Genomic DNA, 17520 nt, shown 5'->3' with positions numbered 1-17520 from the left:
TTTTTTTGAGCTGGAGTTTTGCTCTTGTTACCCAAGCTGGAGTACAATGGTGTGATCTGGGCTTACTGCAACCTCTGCCTGCTGGGTTCCAGTGATTCTCTTACCTCAGCCTCCTGAGTAGCTGGGATTACAGGCGTGTGCCACCAGGCCCGTATTTTTAGTAGAAATGGAGTTTCACCATGTTAACCAGGCTGGTCTCAAACTCCTGACCTCAGGTGATCTGCCTGCCTTGGCTTCCCAAAGTGCTGGGATTACAGGCATAAGCCACCATGCCTGGCCAACATGGACTCTCTTAAATAGACTTGTTTTCTGTCTTTTGGACTTGGTAGAGTTTGTAGAGATACGAGGCTGTGTTCTCAAAAAAAAAAAAAATTACCTTTAATCCTTTCTGTAAAGATGTAACTGACCTTTAATCATCTCAGCCCTTCACAAGGCACCATACAAGGTGCATCAGCATTCAGTATTTGATTTTAATCTCAGTGTGATAGTTTAGATGTTGATATTTATCTAGGAAAAATGGTATTTTGTTCAGAAAGGTATCAGTTTTCCGGATCTGATTATTTAATATTTCGATCAGTAGTAATGAATCATTGTTTATATGTGACAATAACTCTTTTTCAGCTGAAATGTGTATCTGAAATGCAAGCTCACCGGGGCAGAGACCTGTGGATTGCCGTACGCTGCCCTCCGAACCTGGATCATGAAGGTGTTGGGAAGAAGCTTCTTCTGGGTGCTGTTTCCGGTCCTTCCCTGGGCAGTGCAGCCTGTGGAGCACGAGGAGGTGGCGCAGCGTGTGATCAAACTGCACCGCGGGCGAGGGGCGACCGCCACTCAGAGCCGCCAGTGGGTCCGGGACAGCTGCAGGAAGCTCTCAGGGCTTCTCCGCCAGAAGAATGCGGTTCTGAACAAACTGAAAAATGCAATTGGAGCAGTGGAGAAAGACGTGGGCCTGTCAGATGAAGAGAAACTGTTTCAGGTGCACACATTTGAAATTTTCCAGAAAGAGTTGAATGAAAGTGAAAATTCCGTTTTCCAAGCCATCTATGGACTGCAGAGAGCCCTGCAGGGGGATTACAAAGATGTGGTGAACATGAAGGAGAGCAGCCGGCAGCGCCTGGAGGCCCTGAGAGAGGCTGCAATAAAGGTCAGTCCTAGAGAGGGAGAGGGAGGGAGGAAAGGAGGGAGGGAGGGAGAGAGAGAGGTGAAGAGAGAGGGAGAGTGCATGCCCACATCCGCATCCTAGAGAGAACCCACCTGGAGCTGTGGGAGCAGACGGGAAGGGAAGGTGTGAGTGCGGCTGATGCCTCTCAGGTGTTGTCTTTCATAGGAAATCACATCTAGAAAAGTCTCATGTGAGGGAGAATCTTTTCCTTTTGCATAACACTGTAGTTCTTTCTTCTAGGAGCCACTCTCATACTTTTCTCTATGGAGAAATCCCCTGGTAATTCAAAAAGTTACTCAAGTTGTACTAGTAAACTGATGTAGAAATAAATATAACTTAAATCAGCATTTTGATGAGTTTCTGACAGGAGTTCCTTTTAGTGTGAAGTTTGACTTTTCTTCAGTGTCATACATCGAAGATAAAAATATTAAAATTAGTTTTAAACTAATGTATGCATTTAAAATTAAGGACTTTGACCAAGGATGCTTTTAAAATGATGAGAAGTTTCTGAACTTATTGCATCAGATGTTGTATTATCTATTTACATTTTTTAAAGCCATCATTTCTTGAGTACCTCTTCTATGGCAAGCATCATGCCAAACCCTTTCTTTTTTTTTTTTTTCGAGACGGAGTCTCGCTCTGTCGCCCAGGCTGGAGTGCAGTGGCCGGATCTCAGCTCACTGCAAGCTCCGCCTCCCGGGTTTACGCCATTCTCCCGCCTCAGCCTCCCAGGCCCTTTCAATGTGTAAAGTATTGTGTCATCTTCATAGAAAAACCTGTGGTATTATTACACAGCATCAACATGAGAGAAAATACAGACATTAAACTTTTTTTACCAAAATATATTTTGGAGGAGAGAAATATCATCAGGCAAATGGATAAATCAAGGTTTTCAATAATACTTTTCATTCGTCTTCCCTGTGTGATATGTGCATGAGCTGCTGTGACCCTGTGTACAGTGGAGACATGAAGATCCATTGGTAGGGTCCAGATGTGTGGTGGTTTTATTGTAGAGAAAAAACAGGAGTTTGAGTAACATTGGCTACCAATATGCACAGTTCATAACACATCAACAGTATTTTAACATACACTAGTTATTATTTCCTGTGCCGAGATTCTCCAGGTGCTGGTAAACCAGCTATACTAGCCCTCCAGTCACATGCTCGACCTGCAGCTGTGTGATAGACCTGCAGCTACGTATCAGGTCTGCAGTTGTATGTCAGTGGAACCTGCAGCTCTGTGATAGGCCCCCGGCTGTGTGCTACACCTATAGCTGTGTGTCAGGTCTGCTAGACCTGCAGCTGTGCATCAAACCTGCAGCTGTGTGAGACCTGCAGCTGAGTGAGACCAGCTGTGTGAGACCTGCAGCTGTGTGTGAGACCTGCAGCTGAGTGAGACCAGCTGTGTGAGACCAGCTGTGTGAGACCTGCAGCTCTGTGAGACCAGCTGTGTGCAAGACCTGTAGCTGTGTGTGAGACCTGCAGCTGAGTGAGACCAGCTGCGTGTGAGACCAGCTGTGTGTTAGACCTGCAGCTGTGTGAAACCAGCTGTGTGTTAGGCATGCAGCGGTGTGAGACCTGCAGCTGTGTGAGACCTGCAGCTGTGTGAGACCAGCGCTGTGCCAGACCTGCAGCTGTATGAGACCTGCACCTGTGTGAGACCTCAGCTGTCCAAGACCTACAGCTGTGTGTTACACTTGCAGCTGTGGGACACCCGCAGCTATGTGTGAGACCTGCTGTGTGAGACCTCAGCTGTGTGAGACCAGCTGTGTGTTAGACCTGCAGCTGTGTGAGACCAGCTGTGTGTTAGGCATGCAGCGGTGTGAGACCTGCAGCTGTGTGAGACCTGCAGCTGTGTGAGACCTCAGCTGTGTGAGACCCGCAGCTATGTGAGATGTCAGCTGTGTGAGATGTCAGCTGTGTGAGACGTCAGCTGTGTGAGACCTCAGCTGTGTGAGACGTCAGCTGTGTGAGACCTGCAGCTATGTGTGAGACCTGCAGCTATGTGAGACCTCAGCTGTGTGAGACCTGCAGCTCTTTGTCAGTGGCATCAGATGATGTCTCGTGACTACTTGGTAATTGAGGCAGTGATGTTCTTCTAGACTCTGGTCCTCTCTGCTCTGGCCTATGTCCCACCCCTTTAGCTAAGAATAAATGTTTAAAAGTAAGGTTATTGATAAAATATAGTTGTGTAAAATACATTACTAAATTCTATTGTCAGCATCACCCATCAGTTCTTCAAATGATTCATGCTGTTGGTTTCTACATGTGTTTTGGAACAGTTTTCCCTTGTAACTTGAATTTGTGCATTGAATTTAGGTGGTAGTTCCACATTCAGGTCTCACATCTGGTTTTAAAGTACCGCTGCACTCACACACGATAGGCCTGGAGCACAGTCACTATTGAGTCAATGAGTTTAGTGTGGATAGATGACCTACAGATACTACATTTACTTTTGTGTAACAAATGTTTCTTACATGTATTCATGTACATACACAAAAAACTTTCCCTAAACATTTGGTTAAGCTCAGTTGTGTTTGAATAACTAGGACACGTGACTTCCCTAGCTGACCAGAGTTAAGTTATTGACGTATGAACAGGGACATTTGACAAAGAAAGCAGGAGGACTGATTAAGAAAGTCATGTCATAGCTTATTTCTTAATATAGCTCACTCTTCTTTTCTTGCAAATGATTAGGAAGAAACAGAATATATGGAACTTCTAGCAGCAGAAAAACATCAAGTTGAAGCCCTTAAAAATATGCAACATCAAAACCAAAGTTTATCCATGCTCGACGAGATTCTTGAAGATGTAAGAAAGGCAGCAGATCGTCTGGAGGAAGAGATAGAGGAACACGCTTTCGACGACAACAAATCAGTAAGCGTTCCCGAACAGCTGCTGCTTCACCCCCGAGCCGCTCGCTGATCGGAAGACGTGTTGTTGAAATTGTTCACATGTATGTTTTTAGTGTAGATTGAAAATGAAGACAAACTAAGACGCTTCTCAGTCATAGAGAAAATAATTTGGTCTTGTAGAAGTCAGCTAATTATCCTTTACTTTAACACCGACAGTCAGTTCCGCTCCTCAGCAGCTTGTCTGCATTTTCCAGAGGCCAGATGGATTGGGACACTGGGACTCTGGTCTCAGGACAACCTGGACAGTTGGGTTTTAATGCTGATCTACTGGGACGTTACCAGAAACGGGTCCCAATCCAGACCCCAAGAGAGAGTTCTTGGATCAGGGCGAGTCCATAGAGTAAAGTGAAAGCAAGTTTATTAAGAAAGTAAAGAAACAAAAAAAAAGGCAACTCCATAGGCAGAGCAGCCCTGAGGGCTATTTTTATGATTATTTATTGATTACATGCTAAGCCAGGAGTTGGTTATTCATGAATTTTCTGGGAAAGGGGTGGCATTTCCTAGAATGGAGGGTTCCTCCTGTTTTAGACCACATAGGGTAACTTCCAGATGTTGCCATGGCATTTGGAAGCTGTCATGGCGCTGGTGGGAGTGTTATTTCACATGCTAATGGATTCTAATTATGTACAGTGAGCAGTGAGGACAAGCAGAGGCCACTTTCATTGCCTTCTTGGTTTTGGTGGGTTTTGGCCGGCTTCTTTACTGCATCCTGTTTTGTCAGCGGAGTCTTTGTGGCCTGTATCTTGTGATACCAATCTTGCCAACCTCCTGTCTCATCCTGTGACTAAGAATGCCTGTCCCTGAAATGCAGCCCAGTAGGTTTCATCCTCATTTCGCCCTGCTTGTGTTCAAGATGGAGTTGCTTTGGTTTGAACACCTGTAACGGGAACAGTGAACCTCTTACAGAAAATGATCTTCATCTGTGAAGCAGGAATTCAGGCTGCTCTTTTGTTGTAGCATGTTTAAGATTCTAAGAAAAAAAGTGGGACTGATGGTGAAAATTGACTGTGGGTCTTAATGAGGACTCATGAAAGGGTTGGGTAATAAAAACAAATCAGAAAAAGAGTAGAGAAGAAACCGGAGAGAATAAAAATAGAGTAGAAGAAACAAGGTGTTTTAAAAATCTACTAATTATGGAATTAGAGGAGAACTCATAAGTATTTTAAGGGCTATGAATTTCTTGAAAGAATGGTAAACTAGGCCGGGCGCGGTGGCTCAAGCCTGTAATCCCAGCACTTAGGGAGGCCGAGGCGGGCAGGTCACAAGATCAGGAGATCGAGACCATCCTGGCTAACATGGTGAAACCCCGTCTCTACTAAAAAGAATACAAAAAACTAGCCGGGCGAGGTGGCGGGTGCCTGTAGTCCCAGCTACTCGGGAGGCTGAGGCAGGAGAATGGCGTGAACCCGGGGGGTGGAGTTTGCAGTGAGCCGAGATCGCGCCACTGCACTCCAGCCTGGGTGGCAGAGCGAGACTCCGTCTCAAAAAAAAAAGAAAAAAAAAAAAAAAGAATGGTAAACTAGATCTGGGAAAGTAGCAGAAATCCTAAACCTATCCATTCTTAAATTACTTCTTTAATTGAAAAGTCATAATTCACTGCTAATGAACATTGATTGATACATTTTTAACATTCTTCTGTGTAGCATTCATTCCCTAAAAATTGAAAGCATTTAATGGATTTTAATTGCATAATACTATTATTCTTGCAGGTCAAGGGGGTCAATTTTGAGGCAGTTCTGAGGGTGGAGGAAGAAGAGGCCAATTCTAAGCAAAATATAACAAAACGAGAAGTGGAGGACGACTTGGGCCTTAGCATGCTGATTGACTCCCAGAACAACCAGTATATTTTGACCAAGCCCAGAGACTCAACCATCCCACGTGCGGATCACCACTTTATAAAGGTAGTGAGTCATGGCGGGATGCCCACCTTTCCCCTACTTCCGGGTTCATGGTGTCAGTATGACCAAGCTTTATCCTCCGAACATGATACTGAGGTGCACAGCCTTCCGTCTAACAGATTTTACTAGAATTCCCTGCATTTTCTGTGATTTGAGGCATCTTCCCTTAATTTCTATTTTTTTTTCTAAAGGAATAAGATACTTTAATATTTAAAATGAAAGTTAATTTTGTCTTGGAGAATTTGGAAGACTTTGAAATTAGGAGTTACTGTAATGGGATTAAAACTTTAGTCATCTAAAAACTGTTTTCACTAAAATTAAAAATCCTTAAAAGGCAGAGAGGTCTTGGCTAAGGAGTTGTATGTGGCTTCATGTAACCCTGGGGTACAGAGCATGAAAACCCATTCAGCAGTGCCTGGCCTTCCAGATGGAACTGGATTCAGACCTGTTTCCTCCCAGGAACTCGGTCTAGACAAAGGCTATGCAGGGAAGTACTTGAAGCTGAGAGCATCGTGGTTCGGGTGGTCACTCAGGAGGGAGTGGCTTGGCCGTGACAGGTGCAGCCCCTCAGGGAAGCTTGGTGCACTGTGTACACTGTCAGGTCTCCAGCAGAGACTGGAGGTTTGTACAGGAGCAGAAACCAAGCCAGAGAATCTAGGCTCAAAGATGGTGCTGTTTCAGGCGAGAGGAAGAGGACCAGCCAGAGAGAGAGGTGGACACGATGGAGTGGGTTCCGTGAGGACTGGGGCTGCCGAGTGATGCTGTCAGGGCCCTCCAAGAAGGGGCGGAGGTCTCTGTAAGGCTATTCTTTCTCCCTTTGTAATGAATAGGCAATTTCTAGGGAGAGGTTTTGAGACTGTAAGTATCCTGCTCCTTGCTGACCTTCAGGGCTGCAGGCGCAGCCATGCCAGCACCCACTAAAGATCCTGCCTGCACCCGTCATGGCGAAGCCATGTGAATTACAATTTGGACACCAGCACTGAGAGTCTCCCAGATTAGAAAACTCAGTGGAATTCTAGGACTCAGAATTCTTAGAACACTCTTAAGGGGCTTAAGCAAAACAAAAAGTTTGCTAGACAGTCAGCGTCCACGTGCTCTGCATCCTCAGTTCAGCCAACCGTGGATGAAAATATTCAGAAAAAAGACCGAAGAATAACAAGACAGTAAAAAATACAAACAAAATACGACAACAATTTCCATTGTGTAGGCATCATGAGTAATCTAGAGGTGCTTTAAAGTATACAGGAGGATGTGCTGGGTTACATGCACGTACCATTCCGTTTGGAATCAGAGACTCAGCATCTGAGGATCCTGGTACGGAGGCTGGGGAGGATCCTGGACCCACTGTCCCAAGGATGCTAAGGGGTGACTGTAATCTTTAGGCCATGAAAAACTCACTCCATCTATTCCCAGAATACACTCTTCCTGTTTTCAGCTTCTCTGGAACCCTCAGCATGAGGAAAATCGGTGGTTTTGTCTTCGCCCTTCATTCCCATCAGATGAGATCAGGGAACTACGTCCTGTTCTGCATCTCAGCCAGCCAGCCCTCTTCCTATCATGTTATCTTACACGTTTCTTATTTATTCGATTCTTCTGCAGGACATTGTTACCATAGGAATGCTGTCCTTGCCTTGTGGCTGGCTATGTACAGCCATAGGATTGCCTACAATGTTTGGTTATATTATTTGTGGTGTACTTCTAGGACCTTCAGGACTGAATAGTATTAAGGTAAGAACAAAATTTAGTTGTTTTGGTATCTGTTTAACAGAACATAAAAAGAGAATTCCTGAAGACTAAAAAGTGTTGAATGTGATTAATGAAGATACCAGCTTCGTATAAACCATTTCAAAGAAGGTGTCCTTTCAGGTGTCATGGGAAGTCTCTGAACCCTCAGGAAGTCGCTGTGCCTGTTACTGAAGGGGCGTGTTACTGGAGACTACGACCCTGCTCGTTTCTGTCAGTTTTAAGGAGTCCATTTCCAGTAACATGCTGGGCCAGGTGGTTCAGACGGCCCTTCGCGTGCCGAATACAACCAAAGTGCTGCATCCACTGTATTTTTTTTTTTTTTGAGACAGAGTCTCTCACTGTCACCCGGGCTGGAGTGCAATGATGCAATCTTGGCTCACTGCAACCTCCACCTCCCAGGTTCATGTGATTCTCCTGCCTCAGCCTCCTGAGTAGCTGGGATTACAGGTGCACACCACCACACCTGGCTAATTTTTTGTATTTTTTTTAGTAGAGACGGGGTTTCACCGTGTTAGCCAGGATGGTCTCGATCTCCTGACCTCGTGATCCGCCCGTCTCGGCCTCCCAAAGTGCTGGGATTACAGGCTTGAGCCACCGCGCCTGGCCCCCACTGTCTTTAAGCATCTCACTCACAACACATGGGAAAGTCGACGAGCCCCAGTCGAGGCAGCGGGCAGTGGGGCTGTTTGCTAGGCCCTGTCACGCTGATGGCACTTCTGACAGGGAGGAAAGGTTCCTGAGCTTCCAGCTGTCTCCCCGCAACGCTCACAGTGCGAGCAGCGGGTGCCGGAGTAGGTGCCTTGAGTCCCACCGTGGGGAGGCGTGTCAAGGGGTGGGACGGGGAGGAGTGCAGCCTGCTCCCTCCAAGCCTTTTTCCCTCTGCTGCTGGTGGAGCCTGGGACCAGGCCCAGGAGCCCCAGGGCTTTCTCCAGACTGCAGGGCGGCAGGAGGGGTCTGAGGAGCTCCAGCCCCGGCTGGTGAAGAGGAGCGCGCCCAGCACCCTGGGCCTGGGGAGCAGCTGGCTGGCAGGGGAGCTGCAAGCCCACATGTGGGGGCTCCCAGGACAGGGCTCGCTTTGGCAGAATGGCCCCTGGGAAGAACGGCTATTTCAATTTGGTTTTTGGAGTAGGTCTTTTTCACGTGATTCAAGTATGAAACACCGGAGGTGAAAAATCACTTCCCGCCCTTTGCAAATAAAAGCAAATACAAATTTCTTTCCTTCTTTTTCTTAATAGCAAAGGTGCTCATAAACCAAGAAATAAGTTGAAATAGCTGAGTAATATATACAACTGGGTGCTGTAAAAATTATAATTCTTAATAAATCAGCTAAATCATGGAAAACAATGTAATTATAAATAGACCAAGATAAAAATCAGAGCACATACTAGCCAAAGGGAGAAGTGGTTAATGGAGGAAGTATACTGTGTGATTACTCTGTGTGTGTGTGTTTTGGATACTTCCACCAGGCATACTAGGACATGATTGTTTAGTTAAGTATACTTAATATGTTAAACCTGTAAAATTATATGGTTTGATTTTTTTGTGTGTTTTTCAGTCTATTGTGCAAGTGGAGACATTAGGAGAATTTGGGGTGTTTTTTACTCTTTTTCTTGTTGGCCTAGAATTTTCTCCAGAAAAGCTAAGAAAGGTAAGGACCTCATCAACCCATTACTGCCTCTAAGGGACTTCACATCATGTGGTTTTGGTTCATATACTTTTAACATTTGTTGATGAATTCACTATCAAATTAAATGTTTTTAGAATAGAATATGGTATTTCAGTTTGATGTTATTTTTGAAACAAATTCAGAAAGATGAAGAACATCAGGTTTGAAAGCGTCGAAATTCAATGAAGAATTGGCATTAGGCTTCTCGTGCCTAACTTCAGGAAGGATCTGGAAAATAAAATGTGTGTGAACTTTAACAGATGGTCCCTCCCAGAAGGTGGCAAGTCTGTTAGAGGGTCAGATGTCATAGAGCTTGCATATTCAGTGTGTTACCCTAGAAGAAACTTTGTAAATTGGAAGTGAGTTAATTAAAAAACACTTTGCTTTTCCACAGACGCGCACAGAAGAGGAAAGTAGCTGATGAAAGGCTAGGGTGGGGAGAGAGAAAATGAACACTGTTGGTAACAAAAAAGAACCCTGTGAATTAAGATCAGATACCATTTTGCCTGCAGTGCTAGCTGGAAAACTAATATCAACTTAGCAAAAGTTTTTAAGCGGATATGAGCTGTAATAGGCATTCTTGAACCAGATTCATGAGAATCACAGCTGTACACCCTTTTCGTTTTGTTGGGTTTTTTTCCACGAAAGACTTGGTCATTTTAAACAAAGTGACTTAATTTACAGTGTCTGGTTTGCCTAATCACTCAGCCCTCTCGTGTTGTATTTTTTTTTTAATTTTAATTTTTTTTTACTTCAATAGGTTTTTTGGGAACAGGTGGTGTTTGGTTACATGAATAAGTTCTTTCGTGGTGATTCGTGAGATTTTGGTGCACCCATCACCAGAGCAGTGTACAGTGCACCCAATGTGTAGTCTTTTATCCCTCACCACCCCCCACCCTTTCCCCCAATCCCCGAAGTCGAGTGTGTCATTCTTACGCGTTTGTGTCCTGGTAGCTTAGCTCCCGCTTAGGAGTGAAATCATAGGATGTTTGATTTTTCATTCCTGAGTTACTGCACTTAGAATAATGGTCTCCAGGCCGGGCGTGGTGGCTCAAGCCTGTAATCCCAGCACTTTGGGAGGCCGAGACGGGTGGATCACGAGGTCAGGAGATCGAGACCATCCTGGCTAACACGGTGAAACCCCGTCTCTACTAAAAAATACATAAAAACTAGCCGGGCGAGGTGGCAGGCGCCTGTAGTCCCAGCTACTCGGGAGGCTGAGGCAGGAGAATGGCATGAACCCGGGAGGCGGAGCTTGCGGTGAGCTGAGATCCGGCCACTGCACTCCAGCCTGGGTGACAGAGCGAGACTCTGTCTCAAAAAAAAAAAAAAAAGAATAATAGTCTCCAGTTGCGTCCAGGTTGCTGCAAATACCCCTATTTTGCTCCTTTTTATGGCTGAGTAGTATTCCATGGTATATATAATACCACATTTTTTATTGGTGGGCATTTGGGCTGGTTCCATGTTTTTGCAATTGCAAATCGTGCTGCTCTAAACATGTGTATGCAAGTATCTTCTTCACATAATGACTTCTTTTCCCCTAGAAGTGGGATTGCTGGATCAAATGGTACATCTACTTTTAGTTCTCTGAGGAACCTCCACGCTGTTTGCGTTGGTGGTTGTACTAGTTTACATTCCCACCAGCAGAGCAGAAGTGTTCCCCTTTCACCACATCCCTGCCAACATCTCTTCATTTTTTGGTTATGGCCATTCTTGGAGGAGTAAGATGGTATCACATTGTAGTTTTGATTTGCATTTCCCTGATCATTAGTGATGTTCAGCATTTTTTATGTTTGTTGGCCATTTGTCTATCTTCTTTAGAGAATTGTCTATTCATGTTCTTAGCCCACTTTTGGATAGGATTGTTTCTTTTTTTTCTTGCTGACTTTTTTGAGTTCTTTGTCGATTCTGGATATTAGTCGTTTGTCAGATGTATAGATTGTGGAGATTTTCTCCAGCTCTTTGGATTTGTACACTCTTTTTGGAAAGCTGTCTAGCAGTTTGACCTAAGAGCTTTAAGATGTACATATGCGCCCAGTAGTTCTTCTAGGTCTCTCTCCAAAGGAAACAATCAAACATAAGTTTTTAAAAAATTTAGCCACAAAAGGTTTCACCTCCTCATTGTAAATCTTTAAGAAACAGCGGAACCAGTCCCGAGTGTCTAACGGCCAGTTGAACTGTGGCATGACTGCTGATGGAGTGTTAGGTAGCCACTGCAAAGTCACAGGAGCATCAGCAGCAAAGCAAACTATCGGTTAGAATGCTAAACTTGAGGGAAAGCAGGAGCACGTCATGTGGCCGCGGCGATGTAAAAGAAGCACCAGTACGTGGGGGAAAATGGGAAATGAACGTGCCGGATCACCATGGCGACTTCTGGTTTCTTCTCCGTATTTTCCAAATTTTCTGTAATAAGCTGTCAATACTTTGTCATTATAAGGAAAAATAAACTTTTCTTTTAAAATCTTGTGTTTACTTTCAGAAGTTCACTCTGATCTCACTGGCATGTTTTTCTTTATACTCTCGTCCCATTTGCTTCCTCAGTTCATCCTCTTACCTAGAACTTTTTGTTTTCTTTACCCTTCTGTTTTTCCACTAAAAGCTCCATTTGTCCATCTTCTCCTTGCTCTCCCTGTCCTGTGAACACTCCTGAAGACACACAGCCTCATAAGGCGTTCTGAATTAACTTTAGGGTGTTCTCCAGGTACTTGGCATCTTTTTATATTTCTTGTAAATTGTTAATTTCTAAGCTCAGTGATTAAAGAGAAGTCACCACTCTCCTGGGTCCCAAGGAAAAGCGGTTCCATCCTTGCTGTTAACCCTGTGGAGGGAGTGTTATGGCGGGAGGGTGAGGGGGCGTGGGCCGCGTGGCTGCCTGGCCTGTGGAGGAGCCTGTTATGGGGGGGTAAGGAGGTGTGGCTGTCCAGTGCCCTGTCTCACCAGTGTCCCACGAGTCTCCGTAAAAACATGAGGCCTCCATTTCATGGTGCAGCATGGGCGTGTGTGTGTGTGTGTGCGTGTGTGTATCTGTGTGTGTGTAATTTAGAGACGTTTACAGCAAAGGGCAATTTAGGGCAGACCCTAGGGGAGGTGGGAGGGCGACATTCTGGCTATGCGGCAGAGCCTCAACAAGACGCCTACTGCCTGGACATGTGCTTCCTCTCCTATACAGTGAGGGATCTAGAAGACTCCGGTGTCTTCTGGCTCTGCATTTTCATAGTTTGTATTTTTCTCCATTACAGTATTCACAGTTAATAAAAAATAATATTGTATAACGTAACATTAAGATAATTGTAAGCAACGTGAGAACGTGCTTCATCAGGGCTGCTGTCATCTCAGTGGCGCTTCCGAGGGTTTGCACCCGGTTCTGAAGTGCCTGCTTGGTGGTGTAGACTCGGGGGCTCGGCAGGAGCCTGGCGTTCCCTGTTAGGAAGTTGTGCTCAGCTGCCCTGCGTGGTGACAGTCAGATGATGGAAGGACACTGGTTTGGGACTCAGGAGACATCTGTGAAACTCCCTGTTGACCCCGATCGAGTGGCGCTGGGCAGGGCTCCTTCTGTGTCTGGGATGTGCGGGTGTCTCGGCGCTGATGAGGGTCTCCTGGTGCGAACTCCTCCTCTCACCCGTTGCTGAGCCTGTGCTGCTGTCCCCAGTGGGAACCCTCGGAGTCTGGCCCCACCCTGGCTCATGGAGACGGCATCCCTGGTTCACGGAGACATGACTAAGCAATGTGTTTATTCTCCCCTTTTTATTACTCAGGTGTAATATCTGGCCGAGCTTTAGAACAGCCTGAGATACCCGGAGTCACTTTTCTGAACTGATGAGCCTCCTGCCACGTGGGTTAGCTTGCACACCCCACTTGTGGGTGGGAAAATAATTTCCTTGGGTTTTTGAAATGTTAATACTTGCCAGAAGGCCCCTCTTAGAACTTCTAAAGATATGATTAGAAACTACTCGGAACGCCGAGGCCCCGAAACCGCGTCGTGCGTCGTGCGTCATGCTGAGGAAAGCTGCCCGCTCAGTTCTCTCCCTTGTCACCGCTTGCTCTTCTAGCCGGACTTCAACTGTTCCTTAAACTTGATCACTTAAGAATCTGTCAGTTTCTGCCTCTCTCTAGATCGTTCATAGAGTCATTGGGGTTGGAGTTTCATTTACTTCTGTCTTGTATCTTCTCTGTCCTAACTGCAAACACCTGTTGAGCACCTGCGGCGTTCCGGGCCCTTCAGGGGCTGCTGGGTGAGGCAGGGTGTAACGTAGATGTGCCTCTACCCTGTGCCTTGTATTGTGGGATTTCAGGAGAATGTGTCTTAGAAGAGGAAGAAGAAGACAGCTGAAGAGGCGGTATTTGAGGCTGGGGTCCTAGTGCAGAGGAAGCCGGGGGTGCCAAGGGGCCTCCTGTCAGTGCCTCCTGATGTCCAGTGCCTCCTGACCTCCAGTGCCTCCTGACCTCCAGTGCCTCCTGACCTCCGGTGCGCATGCAGCCACCTGGGGACTTGCTGACCCACAGATTCTGACCTGGATGTGCCTGCAGGTGGGGCTTCTGATGCGTGCACAGGTCCCATGTTGAACGGGAAGTTTCTTCCTCTCACCTGTGCCCCTGTGGCCTTTCCTGGAGCCGTTTCCCACGGTGGTGTCTCAACACCTTGCTCCCAGGGCCCTCCTGGCTGGAATGTGTGGTAACACAAGATAATAAGGTCAGGTAAGGTTCACCCTGGTAATGACCTCAGAGATAACAGTCTTGCCTGTTCTCTATAGATGTGGAAACTAAAGCTAGAGAGATTGCTACCCACTCGGCGCACGGCGAGTTAGCAGCAGATCAGGCCTCAACTCCGTGTGTCCCTTGAGGGTTGGGAAGACCCTGAATCAGAGCTGGTTAACACTGCTCACAGGAGTAACCCCCGAGCCCGTGGCTGCCTCAGGCTGCAGCCAGCATGGACGGCACGGTGTTTCCATCGCTCCTCGGCTGTGATATTCGGAAGAGGAAGGGTGTAAGATGCACGTGGACGGCATGGTGTTTCCACTGCTCCTCAGCTGTCATATTTGGGTGTGAAATGTGCGTGGACGGCACGGTGTTTCCATTGCTCCTCGGCTGTGATACTCGGAAGAGGAAGGGTATGAGATGCACGTGGACCGCACGATGTTTCCATTGCCCCTCGGCTGTGATATTCGGGTGTGAGATGCGCTCTGTGATAACCATTACGATTGCCAAGCATAGGAAGTAGAGAAAAGAAATTCAGAAGCAGCCGTTGTGGGACCGACCCTTCCCCTCTTTGTGGAAGGAGAGAGGGGACCAAGCAGAGTAGAGACTTATCGAGTCTCCGCGGCCCAGAGCTGTTTGGTGGCATCTGCTGGCCTCCTGTCATGTGGCCTCTCGATGTTCAGATGAAGTGAGCCTGGGGCCTCGTGGGGTTGGAAGGCACCGTGGTTCCCCTCCGGGGTCTGGAAGCTCCATGGTGGACAAACAGGTCAACGGGTCACAGCTGTGGGAGACTGGGGCATATCTGCTCATTTTCCTGATTCTCAAAAAGAAAAGTTGTAATTTTGCAAGAAGTGGTGTTTTTCACCAAGAACTAGCTGGGGAGGGAAAAGCTCACATGCTCCAAAGCGCCCAAGGTACACTGGGGCTGGCGGGCTTGGCAGGTGCGCCCCCCGGAGCTGCCTGTGTACATTGGGGCTGGCGGACTTGGCGGGCGCGCCCCCCGGAGCTGCCTATGTACATTGGGGCTGGCAGGCTCCTTGGGTGGGCCCCCTGGAACCGCCTGTGTCCAGCTGCTCCACGACGCCTGTGTTTAGCCACACAGCCCCTGCATCCCTTCCTTCTAGGACCCCCGACCCCAACTTTCACTTTCCACAGAAGGCCTGGAATCAGGGAACTGATGCTTGTTTTGACTAGGACCATGCAGTGAGGAGAAAACGATATGAATGAGCACTTCAAGTGGGGTAGGAGGAGTTCCAGGTTAATTTCTTTGGTTGATGTATCATATTTATGTTTATATAAATAGGTAGCTTTTATTATTTTAGGATTGAAACGTGCTTTCTTCTCCCTTCCCGTCTCATTTAACACAGTGCCGAGTGCACCCTGAGGCACCTGATAGAGCCGCTTTGGTTGCCGAGCCACAGTGCCTGGGTTCACTTCCTGGCTCCAACATTCACTGGCCATGTGACCTTGCCGAGTCACTTAACCTGTGTGTGCCTCGGTGTTTTCATCTAAAAGTAGGGGAAATTGTCATCTTGAGCTCAAGTTGTTCTGAGGATTAGGTTTTATTTGCACTCCTGGGGAGAGAGTGGGTGTGCGTGTATTGTGTGTGTGCAGCCCTGTGGCAGTGCCTGGCACAGAGGAAGCCTTGTGTGAGTACTCACCGTGTTCAGCTGATGACGTTGGATATGTGACCCAGCGTTGCCTCACAAAAGCTCAGCTCTGCCTCCTTTCCTGGGTGCAGAAATGCATGAAGTCTGTGTGGTGTGGTCATTGCCTGTTGTCACTAAAAAGCGTGTGAATCACTGTATTCTCTTTAAGGTGTGGAAGATTTCCTTACAAGGGCCGTGTTACATGACACTGTTGATGATTGCGTTTGGCTTGCTATGGGGGCATCTCCTGCGGATCAAACCCACGCAGAGCGTCTTCATTTCCACCTGTCTGTCCTTGTCGAGCACACCCCTCGTGTCCAGGTTCCTCGTGGGCAGCGCTCGGGCTGACAAAGAAGGTAGGTGACGGCGTGTTCCAAGTGTGTGTCTGGCTCATGCTCGTGTGTAGGTAACTTTTGGATTCACAGTTGAGGGCCTGTGAGGAAAAATTGCAAGTCTTACTTCCCCTCTGAGGACTTTCCGAACAATTGTGGATGTCAGGGCTTACATTCCGAAAGGAACTGATGTCCCTGTGAACTCAGGTCCTCCCAACCTCCACTTCTCCACTTGGTTAAGAAAAAATGAGGGCCAGAGAGAACTTGGACCAAGATTTTGAAAAGCCAGTGAGCACTGGAAAATGACCTGTGGAATTGGTGGGTTTGAGGAAGTTGCATGTGTTTTGCTGCTTTAATTCTAGCAGGCACTGGGGATGGACCCACTTTCGATACTTTCTTCCTGTGAAATCAAAGGTGCTTCGGTAACTGAAGGTGTTCCCAACTCTTTTGCTTTGGCCTTAGTTTCATCGTGTGTATGAAACATTGGCGCCTCTAAGTCGTAACTGTTTAGTGGAAGCTGCTGACTTGCTCTGAAGTCTTGGCAGGACCGTGTCCCTTTGCAGGGAGGCTTGGCAGGTTGCTGTTTCTGACAGCCTGCTTACCCACTGGGTAAGCTGTCACTGTTTTGCTCTTATTTTCTAAAAGTCAGTAAAATACAGGGTCGAAATGCCACAGTCACTTCACTATGACGTTCACCCTGCACAGAACACACAGGCATAGAAGAGAAAATACAAAAAGAGAAAACCACAGAGGTGTGTCTGACCTCTCCTGTAAACCGACAGGCTCTGTGCCGGCAGCTGAGAGGCTGAGCAGAGCTGGCCATGGGCCGCCGAGCCGGGTGCTGGAGCATGTGGAACCCACGCGTGCCCTCACTGTGGGACCGGCAGTTGGGAAGCATCACTCTGTGAAGGAAGCAGGGAAAGCTTTTTAAAAATCTGCGGCCTTCTGCTGGGCCTGAGGCACCAGAAGGACACGGATGCAGCCTCCCTGCTAGACGCTGGATAGGCGGCCCCAGCCGTGGGCCTCCTCCGTGCTGGTCCCAGCATCCCTGTGGGCCGGTCCTAGGGTCAGCCCCATCGTGAGACTGGACAGAGGTGGAGGGTCGGGGACCGAGTGAAATGAAAAAAGACCAAGTGGGGACCAGGAACGATGCATGAAAACTGCTGGTTTAGTGGCCTGCACATGGGAACACCCACACCTGCAAAGAAATCTGTGGCTGGGAAAGAGCTGACAGACTCAGCAGTCACCGTGTGAACTGCCCTTGTGGACAGAAAAGCTTAATAAAGACTTCAAAATAAGTGGGCAGTATACACTCAGAGTCCCAGGGGCCAGGACTGGAGAGGGAGAGGGGTGGAGTGTAGATGGAGAGGGTCAGTATATACAGACTCGGTGCCCTAGAGGCTGGAATGTACATGGAGAGGGGTGGAGGGTAGATGGAGAGGGTCAGTATATATAGAC

The 17520-nt window shown here is 47.3% G+C and overlaps 1 protein-coding gene across 1 annotated transcript in view; it reads left to right on the top strand.

The window, feature by feature from the left end:
- Nucleotides 1-17520, top strand: part of TMCO3 (transmembrane and coiled-coil domains 3) — a 64711-nt gene that overhangs the window by 10950 nt on the left and 36241 nt on the right. The window contains exons 2-7 of the mRNA XM_011979423.1: nt 622-1144; nt 3859-4038; nt 5786-5977; nt 7574-7702; nt 9276-9368; nt 15900-16086. Coding sequence (XP_011834813.1) covers nt 701-1144; nt 3859-4038; nt 5786-5977; nt 7574-7702; nt 9276-9368; nt 15900-16086 — 1225 coding nt within the window. The 5' untranslated portion in view covers nt 622-700. The remainder of the gene's footprint in view (nt 1-621; nt 1145-3858; nt 4039-5785; nt 5978-7573; nt 7703-9275; nt 9369-15899; nt 16087-17520) is intronic.

This window comes from Mandrillus leucophaeus, unplaced genomic scaffold, assembly GCF_000951045.1.
Source record: "Mandrillus leucophaeus isolate KB7577 unplaced genomic scaffold, Mleu.le_1.0 Scaffold201, whole genome shotgun sequence".
Classification (NCBI taxonomy): Eukaryota; Metazoa; Chordata; class Mammalia; order Primates; family Cercopithecidae; genus Mandrillus; species Mandrillus leucophaeus.
The sequence above is the reverse complement of the archived record's forward strand: the minus strand, read 5'-3'. Positions and strand labels throughout refer to the sequence as shown.